The 12588-nt window shown below is 39.6% G+C and overlaps 1 protein-coding gene across 5 annotated transcripts; it reads left to right on the forward strand.

The window, feature by feature from the left end:
* The first annotated feature begins 2274 nt into the window (after positions 1-2274).
* Positions 2275-10701, forward strand: Spf30 (Splicing factor 30). 5 transcript variants are annotated; one of them, XM_065864364.2, is made up of 4 exons: positions 2398-2454; positions 2713-2733; positions 9863-10281; positions 10334-10701. In XM_065864364.2, the coding sequence occupies exons 1-4, from the start codon at positions 2413-2415 to the stop codon at positions 10602-10604; spliced, it is 753 nt and encodes a 250-aa protein (XP_065720436.1). In that variant the 5' UTR covers positions 2398-2412; the 3' UTR covers positions 10605-10701. The 5 variants fall into 5 exon arrangements, with proteins under 5 accessions (XP_036671621.1, XP_016940159.1, XP_065720436.1 ...); XM_036815726.3 differs by lacking the exons at positions 2398-2454; positions 2713-2733 and adding an exon at positions 2275-2364; XM_017084670.4 differs by lacking the exon at positions 2713-2733 and having other exon boundaries at positions 2303-2454.
* Positions 10702-12588: the final 1887 nt, after the last annotated feature.

Consider the following 12588-nt stretch of genomic DNA (forward strand, 5'->3'; position numbering starts at 1 on the left):
AAAGCATGTAGCCATGGTCTTACTGTCAAGCAGCTGGGTTTGTTGCCAAACGGAAAACAGTCCAATTGGAGCAATTAAAAACAAGAAGAGTCTGCCCGTGCACAAAGAAATTAAAATAAGAATAAATGAAATGTTAATCGAATGTTTTTATTCATGTAAACTAGTAGTATAAAACTTCCTTCTCGTCCCACGGATGCTTCGCCATCTTTACCGCCCTATCTATCCAACTCCGAATCTCAATAGGCATATTGGACCTTGAGGAAGTAGGAGCCGTATTGGAAACGGGGTTGTTCCGCTTGATGCTGCAGGATGTCGACCAGCATTCCGGCAATGGCTGCTAATGGCTCCTCCAGGTGCCTCTTAAAGGGCGCCCATTTTTGCCCCCTTTTCTTCATCCTTATAGAAGCCAGCGCGTCCGTGGTTTTCCAATGGAGAGCTCGTCGAAGATCGTTCTGGGGGTTGTGCGAAAAAGATACTTTTATTAGTACAACGTAACCAAATTCCCTTGACCAGAACCTTACGAGGACGCGCCCGGCAGGATGTCCATGTAGAGAACGAAATCCCACTCGGATCCTCTTGTGGGTCTCCTCCAGAACTCCAACTATTCTGCGGATTTTTCCTGTTGTGGTATTGTTTCCTGCCGGTGAAGTTCCACAATAATGGCCAACAGCTTGGATTAGGCGTCCTTTTTCATCTGCACCATTGCACCATTTTTATACCCGTTACTCGTAGAGTAAATGGGTATACTAGATTCGTTGGAAAGTATATAAAAGGCAGAAGAAAGCGTTTCCGACCACATGAAGTATATGATCAGGAACACTAGCCGAGTCTATCTAGCCAGGTCCGTCTGTCCGTATAAACGCTGTGATCTCGGAAACTATAAGAGCTAGGCTATTGGGATTTGACATGCAGATTCCTGAGCTTCTTGCGCAGCGCAAGTTTGTTTCAGCATGGTCCCACGCCCACTCTAACGCCCACAATCCGCCCACAAACTCCAAAAAATCGTAACTATGCACGCAGATATCTCGGAAACTATCAAAGATAGAGAATTGGGATTTCAGATTTAGATTCCGTAGCAGTGTACGCAGCGCAAGTTTGTTACCCCACAAAACGCCCAATCCTGCGGCGCCCACAATTTTCATGCTAGATACAACATTTTAACTGATGTGTATTAGTCTCGTCAATACCTTTCGATTGACCCAAAAAAATGATTGCCACGCCTACTCTAACGCCCATAACACTAAATCTGTCTACCGCCCACATAACCATATATTGAGATCACGGGTAGGTGGCGCAAATAAATTTCGGTTTGCTGGTAGCATATCTCCATTAGCGGGTATCTGATAGTCGAGGTTGTCGACTAATTTTTAGTTTCTACACCGCCTTTGCACGAACACCGCCAAAGATTACATTTCTTATTCTTTAGGTCGCGGCTAACGGCGTTCATTGAAATTCACTCGCTAAATCTGGTATTTTTTCTGGTATTTCCTTAGCTCATCTGAGTACCGCGATGAAAAAACAGACCCGACGAAATGCGTTAGGGGCCGTCCATATACCACGTGGACAAATTTTAAGCTTTTTTTGACCTCCCCTCCTACCATCGTGGACAATCTTGGATTTTTAACTAACACCCGTGGACATTTACCTCAACACCACCCTACCCTCCTCGTGGAAATTCGTTGACTTTAATTTTTAAATTCCACACCCCTTTGCACGAACACCGCCAAATATTAAATTTCTTATTCTTTGGGCCGCGGCTTACGGCGATCATCGAAATTCACTCGCTAAATGTGGTATTTTTCCTGGTATTTCGTTAACTCATCTGGGTACTGCGCTGAAAAACAGACCCGACGAAAAGCGTTAGCCGCGAATTTGCCTCTCGCTCACTCCTATGGTTAGCTTGCGGTTTTCGTTGACGTGAGTACAAGGGTGATCACCGTTAGACGCGGTCCAAAGAATAAGAAAATTAATTTCCTTCCATTTTTCATCTTTAGTTTCCACACCGCTTTAGCACGAGCACCGCCAAAGAATAAAGTTTCTTATTCTTTGGGCCGCGGCTAACGGCGTTCATCGAAATTCACCCGTTTAATCTGGTATATTTTCAAAAGTATTCCTCTTGAATTTTCAAAACATGTAACATGACTTTAGCTCACTCCTATTGTTAGCTAGCGGTTTTTGTGGATGTGAGTACTAGTCTTTACCTGCTAAGTATCAGTGCGAAAAAATTGTTTAAATTAATATTTAAATGAATAAATGAATCGTACAAAAATGGTATTTTTTAAAACTAAAATGGAGTTCAATGGTATTTATTTTTACATTAAATGGAATTTTTATCTGTATAAGTGCGGTCACGCTGTTCATAAGGTTTGTTGCGTCTAGCGCTTGTTTTTAATTAAAATTATAATTAGTTAAATGGCGGACGATTTACAAAACTACAAATTGCAGTTGCAACAGGTTTGTATATTTCCCTAATTGTAATTATAACAATAACATTGAATTGTCTGTATACAGGGGTGCCACAGAACCCATTTCAGCGTTAAGTCGTGTTGATGTACATAAAAAACTTGCATATAATGGGCTCCCTGCGAATTCTGTGGCACCCCCGAAACTGTTTTTTTTAAGATGACTACTTTCGCTGTTAGAAAATAATATATTGAGACATTTGTGTTTGGTTATAGTCCGTTCTTATTTTGATATTTATCTACCCTGCAGAACAATTCAGCATGGTACATGGTATGCTGGTATGGTAACATAAGCATGTCCTACACTTCATCACCTTTTAATCACTAAAAAGCGTGTTGCCTGCGGTGCGTTCAGCTCTAAGACGTCGCGGTCGACTGCGTGATGATTTTGTGCCAGTGATGAATTTTAGAACTGCAGGGTATTGTTATAACAGTCTTATAAGACTATATAATCGAATAACTCATTTTGCTTATCAATATCACCGCATACGAATGTACAGTGTTCATTGAACATACATACATATGTACATACAGTGCCGAACTTTAGTGTTGGCACACTTATCATCTTGAACTTTAAGTGCGCTTTTCTTCCTCTATAAATTTATTATAAAATTCAAGAAAATTATTTTTAATTAAGGGAAACAAAAGTTTTGATACACTTGTGTCTTTAAAACCTATTTTGTTAAAACTTCACCGATTAGTTTTGCTTTTTTTTTTTGCCAAATCCGCTTTGCCCCTAAGTGGTAGCTTAAATGGTATAATGCTAAATTAGTATCATAAAATCGTTTTTATATATTAAGTTCTTATCGTTGGGAGCCTTTTATGGCGTTCTAAAGGTTTCTAACCGTGCAAAAATGCAAAGCCCATAGGACGATACAAAGCTTTGAGTGGCCAGGTAGGCGAAAGGATCACTTTAAAGGATAATAGCAACCCTCAGATCTACTCAGCCTGGTCTAAGATTGGAACAATAAGGTCTTTGGAAAGGGTATAATCGTAGTCTTTCGCAGTACCCTTTCGAAAGGTCATGTCAGGTGCTACATAGATACCGTTTTTCGATTCATAAATGCTTATATTCTTAACCTTTATTATCGTTGGTTTATTCTAGCTGCAAAAAATTTGTACATAGCACTTGTCATGACCTTTTGGAAGGCTGCTGGGCAAATATCGTTGCCAAAGACTTCTTATCCTAAACTTAGATCAGTGCTGAGTACATCTGAAGGTTGTCATTATTCTTTTATGTGGTCCTTTCGCCTCCCTGGCAACTCAAGCCACGTTAGAAATCTCGTCCTAAGGGCCTTGCATTTTTGCATGTTTAGAGTGCCTTAGAACGCCATTAAGGGCTCTTAACGATAAAAAAAGGGCACCCATTCACAACTGACCCTGATCCTGAAAATATAATATTGTTTTTCGCAGAGATAAGGGTATTTATTTTTTCTTTTTATATATAACTTTTTTAGTGTAATTTAGGGAACTAAAACGATTTTATGATACTAAGATATAAAGACAATGTGGCTTTGTCAACCAAATCGGTTAAGTTTTAACGAAATATGTAGTTATTAAAAACACAAGTGTGACAAAATTTTTGTTCGGCGAAACCTGCATATTTTTTGGTATTTTAATTTTAAAAATTTTGTGTTACGATATACAGGGTATTCTCTAAACTGTTGAATTGTTGAAAATTCAACATAAATTTTCGGCAACTAAGGGAACGTCCCTAAAAGTTTTAAGATGTCTGCTGTTTGTCAGATTGTCAAATTGCCAGGCTGTGTTTACCAAAGATTATGTTTAAAATTAAGGAAAACGCCGAGAATAAGCAAAAAAAATAAAACTATTAGAACTGCTAACAGGCAGCATCCTATCAGATATCCTTTATTTGCATATTTTATACGATTGCAATTCCTCCATGTTTACAAGTGACCAGAGTTACCCTCTAACTTTTAGTCGAGAACAGCGACAACTCTGGTTTTCAGCAATTAAACAAAATTTTCAACAGCCCCGAGGCTGTTGATTTGCTGAAATTTCTGACAGTTGACTTTGTATGGAACAGCTGACTAACAGCTGATCAAAATTCAACAATTCAGCAATTCAACAGTTTAGGGAATACCCAGATAATTAAATGAAACAAAATTAATTTGATTGTTAAATATTCGCTTAGTTCAAAATAATCTTGTTAAAAAAAGCGTACTTGAAGTTTAAGATGCAAAGTGTGCCAACACTTAAGTTTGACACTGTAAGTATACTGCATAATTAACATATCGAAGCCTTAAGCCTGCCGAAAGGAATTTTTAATCATATGAAAGAGGAAAATGAGCCAGATGTCGATTTTAATACTTACATATCCCCTTTCGAGCTCTCCGCCCTGTTCTTGACTTCCTGAAACAAATTATTTTTATACCCTTGCAGAGGGTATATTGATTTCAGTCAGAAGTTTGCAACGCAGTGAAGGAGACGTTTCCGACCCCATAAAGTATATATATTCTTGATCAGCATGACTAGACAAGTCGATCTAGCCATGTCCGTCTGTCCGACTGTCCGTCTGTCCGTCCGGTTCTACGCAAACTAGTCTCTCAGTTTTAAAGCTATCGGGCTGAAACTTTCCCAAAAGTCTTATATCTTTTGCAGGTAGTACATAAGTCGGAACCAGCCGGATCGGACAACTATATCTTATAGCTCCCATAGGAATAATAGGAAAAACAAATTTAAAAAAATTATATCTTTGGTGTTTTTTTAGCATATAACCTCCTAAGCTTGGAAATAAAATTTTTAAATTAGTTTTGAATTTCGAATTTAATTTTATCAAAATCGGACGACTATATCATATAGCTGCCATAGGAACGATCGGAAAATTGGTGGGAAAATAATATGAAATAAATTATAGCTTCGGTGTTTTTTAACATATAACCCCCTACGCTTGGAAATAGCATTTTTTAATTAGTTCTGAATTTCGAACTTAATTTTATCAAAATCGGACGACTATATCATATAGCTGCCTTAGGAACGATCGGAAAATTGGTGGGAAAATAATATGAAACAAATTATAGCTTCGGTGTTTTTTGACATATTATCTTATACTATTGGGTGGGCAAGAAAGTCATGTCGTTTTTTTTAGTAATCGTTTTTAATCTAATTTATTTACGACTAATCGAGCACCAGGGTCACACTTTTTAGTATCGTTTTAAAGCTTATTGTCTTAGGTACTATCGACGAAAATTTGGTAATTATTCGATAACATTTGTGGAAGCTATAGCAAATTAAACATGGAGGACCAAAGTGAGCATTTTCGGCATATTTTGCTTTTTTACTTCCGAAAAGGAAAAAAAGCGGTCGAAGCTCGCGAAAAATTGTGCGAAGTGTATGGTAAAGATGCCATGAGTGATCGCCAATGTCAGCGCTGGTTTGCCAAATTCAGGCTTGGAGATTTTGGAGTTAAAGTCGCCCCACGTTCTGGTCGACCATCGGCCGTTTTTGACGAACAAATTCAGGCTTTGCTGGATGAAAACCGGCGCTATTCAACGCGGGAGATGTCAGAGAAGCTCAGTGTGTCGCATACAACGGTTGAAAACCATTTGAAGAAACTTGGCTACGTAAGCAAGCTCGATGTTTGGGTTCCGCATAACTTAAAGGAAATTCACCTAACTAAGCGTATCAACATCTGCTATTCTCTGCTGCAACGGATTAAAAACGATCCTTTTTTGAAGCGGATCATTACTGGCGACGAAAAGTGGGTTGTTTACAATAATGTCCAACGAAAAAGATCATGGAGCAAGAAAGATGAGCCAGCCCAAGCCACATCAAAGGCCGATATCCATCAGAGGAAAGTTATGCTGTCTGTTTGGTGGAATTGGAAGGGTGTAGTGCACTTTGAGCTGCTGGGACGGAATGAAACCATCAATTCAGATGTGTACTGTCGCCAGCTATCCAATTTGGCGGAAAAAATTAAAGAAAAGGAGCCGGCACTAGCTAATCGCAAGGGTATAGTCTTTCACCATGACAACGCTAGGCCCCACACATCTTTGGTCACTCGGCAAAAATTAACGGAGCTGAATTGGGAAGTGCTACCACATCCACCTTATAGTCCGGACTTAGCACCTTCAGATTACCATTTGTTTCGCTCTCTTCAAAACTCTTTGAATGGTAAAAACTTTGATTCAGATGAGGCTGTCGAAAACCACTTGTCTCGATTCTTTGCTGGAAAAGACCAAAAGTTCTTCGAGCGCGGAATTATGCAGCTGCCCGAGAGATGGTCATTAGTGGTCGAACAAAACGGCCAATACATAATTGATTAATTATAAGTCCTGATATAAATAAATCATCTTTGAAAATATTGAAAAAAAACGACATGACTTTCTTGCCAACCCAATATTTGGAATATAATTTTTTGTATTTTTCAATTTAATAATTATAACTGCAAGGGTATACAAACTTCGGCTTGCCAAAGTTAACTTCCTTTCTGGTTTAGTTCGCAGTTTTTTCTTTATTGGTTTCTGCAACATTTGGGCAACCTCACAATGGTTGGCATGCTGAGATTTTGCAGGACTAACACCGATATTCCACCTCGCCGCCAGTCCTCAAACTTATTGAACATGTCTGGCACCAAATCTATCGCCCCTATTTGCAGATCACTTGTCGCCAGAAATGCAGTGTCATCTGCATTAGTAGATGTTAGAACATGCCTGCTTCTGGTCGAGGGAAGATCCGAGGTGAATATGGTATATAGGACAGGGTAGAGCACTCTTCCTTGAGGAACTCTAGCATGTCTGCTTAATTTAGTCTTTAACTTCTTCTGTATCAATAAGTATAATTTCAGAAGCAGGACCAGTCTCTTCATCTGTGGCCAATTCAAAAGGCTTAAATCTATCTCCCACAATCAGCAAGTTCCTTACCTAATTCATCTTCTTTATTTTGAAAAACTTCTTAGAGGCTGTCGCTTAAGCCCGTAAGTGCATTTCCAGAGCTCGAAGCCTCGATCAGCATCCGGATCGATAGCACTAAGTTTACGGGGGAAAAAGTCCGACTTAGCATCATAAAGAGCTCTTCTGCCTAACCAAAGGCTTTATTTCAGGAATTAAAAGTGCGTTATTAGGCTGTGGAACAGCAGAGTGATTACCGTGGATGCGGCAGACAAAAGCGTTAAAGTCAAGTCAACTTAGATCAGCAGAGCAAAGATGAGGAATGATTTACGTGGCACAGACAAGATATAGCCGATCTATTCGCGACATTTTCAATTCTGATTTCCGCAGGCGAAGCTGCGGACGACCTTGCTAGTATTTTAAAAAAGTTCCTATTTGTGTATAGATTGCTGTATTTCGCAAAACACAATAATTTTTCGTTCACTTTTCGATTGTTATTTTTAATGTTGGAGTAACTATTAGTTTTGTTTGGACATATTTTTTGCATCAAACACATTTTATTGAAGCCTAAAAAAATGTTCAAAATGTAGACTTCACAAAAATTCATCGATTTCAATAAGTTCTATATGGTTTAAGATAAGTCTTGTACAATTCAAACGGAATTTAAAAAACATTTCCATTGATGCCAAAATGTACATGAAGTAAGTTAAATTATGAGTATTGTTCACGCCGAAAGGACGCTTCATTGCGCTCGCTCCCACTGCCCTCCGCTCTCCCACGCCAACTCTCCCCAACTCTCCGCTCCGCTCAAGAGCGCATTAGTTAAGTTAGGCTTAAGCAGATCCTATTTTAAAGTGTCACAAGAAGAACACACACGTCGCGCAACAACCCTAAAGTACTCCCGTCTTGTTTGTACCTTCTTTCCTCGGATTTCCTTTATTTCAGCGATTAAGCCAGCCTCAGGGAAATACGGCGGATGACCGATCAATTTGATGTTTTCCCGGTCAAAAGGGCGCTGGTCTGAGCAGATGTCTGAGAGCTCGAATTGTCATGGTGCACAATGATCCGTCTTCTCTTGTTCGTTTTTCGAATATTTCCGAAGACTTCAGTCATTCAAATTGTGGTGTACCACTCAAAATTGACCTCCTCAAGCGGAAGAAACTAGCAAACTTTTGCTTTGAAGTGCTTCTTCTACGAACAACTTTTGTTGGATTTGGATCGTCTTCGAGACCCACACGGTCGAATGCTGTTTCGATTTCTTTGCACCAATCCACTTGAGTCAATGAGCCACCAATCCAATTGACATGTGCTCATGCAATAGCGAATGTATGATGGTATGATGATGTAATGCCCAAGGATGACTCGAAGTCCTTCGCCTTCGAGCGAGCGTTTACCACGATTGAGTTCATTAAACCAGCTTTTCACAGTGGTATAGGATGGAGCATCATCGCCATACAAAGATTAGGCGGTTTGTGGGCGTTGATAGTTTCCGAGATATCCGCGTTCATACTTGCGATTTTTTGAAGTTTGTGGGCGGTTTGTAGGCGTTAAAGTGGGCGTGGCTAACTTTTTTGGGTCAATCGATAGGTATTGATGAGAACAATACATTTCAGTTAAAATTTTAATTCTAGCATCAAAAATGTAGGAGCCACAGTTTTGGGCGGATTGTGGGCGTTAGAGTGCTCGTGGCACCCTGCTGAAACAAATTTGCGCTGCGCAAGAAGCTCAGGAATCTGCATGCCATATTCCAATGGTCTAGCTCTTATAGTTTCCGAGATCTCAGCGTTCATACGGACAGACGGACATGGCTAGACCGACTTGGCTAGTGATCCTGATCAAGAATATGTATACTTTACGAGGTCGGAAACGCTTCCTTCTGCCTGTTACATACTTTCCGACCAATCTAGCATACCCTTTTACTCTACGAGTAACGGGTATAAAAAGAAGATAATGCCAGGGAGTGTAAAAGCAGATAATGCGAGGAAGAGTAACAGCAGCCACTGCAGGGAAGAGAAAAAAATGTTCGCAGTAGGTGTGGAAAATCTGTAACTGCAAGGCCTGCTTCGAGCAGCCAGAAAACATCCTTACATACCCTGATTTTTTGTGTCAACTTTGCGATTTCGCAAGCAGAAGGGATAAGGATGCAATGGGTTTTTTGTCCATCCAGCTTAGGCATTGTTAGGGGAAAAGCGTGACATTATCCTATAGTTATTTTCCCGCTGGGTATTGACTCAACACTATTGAGTGATGTCTAATAAGCAAAAACATCAAATTGATACCTCAATATTCTTTTGAATATTGTATTCTTTACTATACGATGATAAGAATATATTTTTATTTTTACGTAACTTTATCCCAAGATAATATAACATATAAAGGGCTCAACATCAAGATGATTTTTTTAGAATTCAATATTTCGTCCAAAATTCTTACCGTATGGTGAGGGGAGTATATTTCTTTGTGTGGAAAAATACCTACATATGGTACCAATTATTATTATAAAAATGTAAAATAAAAATAAGTTTCATTTAAAAATGTTCTAATTTTTAGGTTGAAGCAGCTCTTCAAACTGACCCAGAAAATGACGAACTTTTAAAACTCAGAAGTGATCTTGGCGAAGTCATTACTCTTACTCGCGATCTAATACAAACTCAACTAGAAGAACAACATAAATCCTCATATGTGGAGCCGTCTTCAAGTAAAACAGCGTCCTCTAATTATTTCGACGAAATTGAAGCTGCACTTTTAGAAGCAGAAAAATTAGTCTCAGCTGCTAAGATTTGGAAGATTGGGGACAAGTGTCAAGCTAAATGGAAAGAAGATCGTCAGTACTACGACGCAACTATTGAAGATATATCAAGCAAAGGCGAAGTCAATGTAATATTTGATGCCTATCAAAATAGATCTACGACAAATGTGAACGAGCTGCGAGAACGCACTACTCGCAACGAAGTTTTTCCTTCCAACAAGTATTACATTATATCAGCTATCAAAAGTATGTTTGTAACTCATTTTTTACAGGCGTCATAGGCCCAATCAAAAAGAATACTTAAAAAAACGGAAGCAAAAAAAACAACAGCGATTCAAGGACTTGGAAGAGGAACGTGAATCCGACAAAAATAAATGGCTAAACTTCACCACTAAAAATCAAAAAAAAAACGGTATAAAGGCAAAAAGTATATTCGCCTCTCCAGATAACGTAAGCGGCAGAGTAGGAGTCGGTACGTGTGGGACTGCAGGAAAAGGAATGACTGATTTTACTGTGGGCGAAAAATATAGAAAGGGTCTTTAATTTCGGTTAAAATAAAATGTAAAAAACACTTAGATATTTATATTTGTTGTTGTTATAGAAACAAAAAAGTAGGAAACGCTAAAGTCGAGTGCATCAACTATCAGATACCCGTTACTCATCTAACCAACTTCAAAATAAACTTGCATGCAGTTCCACAATTGAGCACAAGCTCCCAATCATCACGAAGTCGACTGCGACGTCGGCTGAGCAACCAGCGACGCCGGCATAGCAGCCAGAGCTGAGCGCAACGGCGGCAAAGCAGACTCGCTCTCAGTCAGAGCGCACAAAAAGTACTTTTTTCCTCTCCTTGTCGCCATGTCTCCGCTGGAAATATGTGGGTAAAGGCCCAACAATTAAGATAGTTAGACTTTTGTGCACCCTTGCCTTTAGAATAGTGCGATATTTTCCCTTAATGTAAATACAATAATTTGCGTGGGTTTTAAAATACTTGCATTTCTTAAAAAATTAATATGTTTATTATTATTTATTATTATACATATATTTTTATTTAACGATTTGTGTTATAAGCTGCCGAGCTTTTTTGACAACAATCAATTAATAAACTAACACATTCTAGGTAGTAGTTTAAATATACTCTTTATTTTCGTTAGATTTAACAATAGTTTTTCTGATGATCCGTAGAATTTCCTTTATCGCGCGTTAGCAGCTTCTGCGTTCGAGTTGCAACTGCTCTGCGAGAGAACTTACGACAGTCAGTAGGAGAGAGAGAGAGAGACTTAACTGGAGCTTTCGGATGAGTGGTAGAAAGAGCGGATTGATGCGCTATTTACAGAGAGTTGTATCAGCTGCAGCTCAGAACATCCTCCCCCTGTTGAAAGATCTGGGTATTCAACACTGGACTCCGTTGAGTCCTGCCCGTTGGCAGGACGCAAATCTTGGTAACCGCTATTTTTGTTGTGCCGGACGAAGTACGTAGAACCGCAACTCTAACCACGCTCGAGAGGTCTCCCAACGAGAAAGTGTCCTGGAGTAATCACGTCAAGGTCGTCAGGATTATCTGAAAGTGGTGGAAGAGGACGGGAATTAATTATCGCCTGGATCTGGCAAACCAGGGTGCGTAGCTTATCAAAACCAAAGATAGATGATCCCAACGAGCGATCCATTAGCCATTTTTACGGCGGCTTCCCATAAAACTTCGAAGGGTGGAGAGCGGGGGGTATAAAACGCAAAGACCGCTTGCCAATGCGGGCGCTCCCTGCATGCGGACTTTCGGCAGATCATGATATGTTTGATGAGACGAGGTATAGATCTACAACAAATTCTGTAATAACAAATTTTTGTTTTGCTATTTAATTATTGAATCTTCTCCTTTTGGATACTAACAATAAGTGTGTCAAATCGTATACTATTAACGTAAGTAACAGTCATATGACTAATATTGTTAGTTATTGCTGGGTTGGGAGGTCGTTGCGTTGTAGGCGGGATCTGCTGGAAACCTATGTCGAGCCTCATTCGAGACGATTTGGATGCTACGAGGAGGTGATTGGCTAGCTGGGTTGTTGCCTGGAGACCTCGAACATGATGTTGTTAGCTGCTCCTTCGTATGGATATCCACGGTGAAGAAATGTTGTTTTGCACCTTACTGCGAAGACTCTGTTGTAGAGATACGATTTAAGTAGCTTGTGAGTGTAATCATGCAAGTGTGTTTTGATTTTGTGCATAAGGACATCGATTCATACTCGATCGAAGGCTTCGGATACATCGAGGAACAATGCGCTGCAGTATTCCCGAAGCTCAAAGACTGTGCGAATTTCTGATGTTATTCTGTTAACTTGTTCGATTGTTCCATGGCTTTGACGGAAGCCAAATTGATGAGCGGGGGTAACATTGTGTGCTCCTAGATTTGGTACTATGCGAGTTAGAAGGCATTTTTCGAACAACTTATACAGACACGATAATAAACTTATTGGTCTGTAAGGATGACGGAATTGTGTGGTATTTTCCGTGCTTTGGTATCATTATG

This window comes from Drosophila suzukii, chromosome 3, assembly GCF_043229965.1.
Source record: "Drosophila suzukii chromosome 3, CBGP_Dsuzu_IsoJpt1.0, whole genome shotgun sequence".
Taxonomy (NCBI): domain Eukaryota; kingdom Metazoa; phylum Arthropoda; class Insecta; order Diptera; family Drosophilidae; genus Drosophila; species Drosophila suzukii.

Bases quoted from the DNA above. Each gene is read 5' to 3' on its own strand.
- Spf30 (XM_036815726.3), top strand. From the start codon at position 2,290: ATGGAGTTCAATGGTATTTATTTTTACATTAAATGGAATTTTTATCTG. The intron at 2,365-9,862 runs GTTTGTTGCGTC...TCTAATTTTTAG, and splicing joins GCGGTCACGCTGTTCATAAG to GTTGAAGCAGCTCTTCAAAC. The intron at 10,282-10,333 runs GTATTACATTAT...CATTTTTTACAG, and splicing joins GAAGTTTTTCCTTCCAACAA to GCGTCATAGGCCCAATCAAA.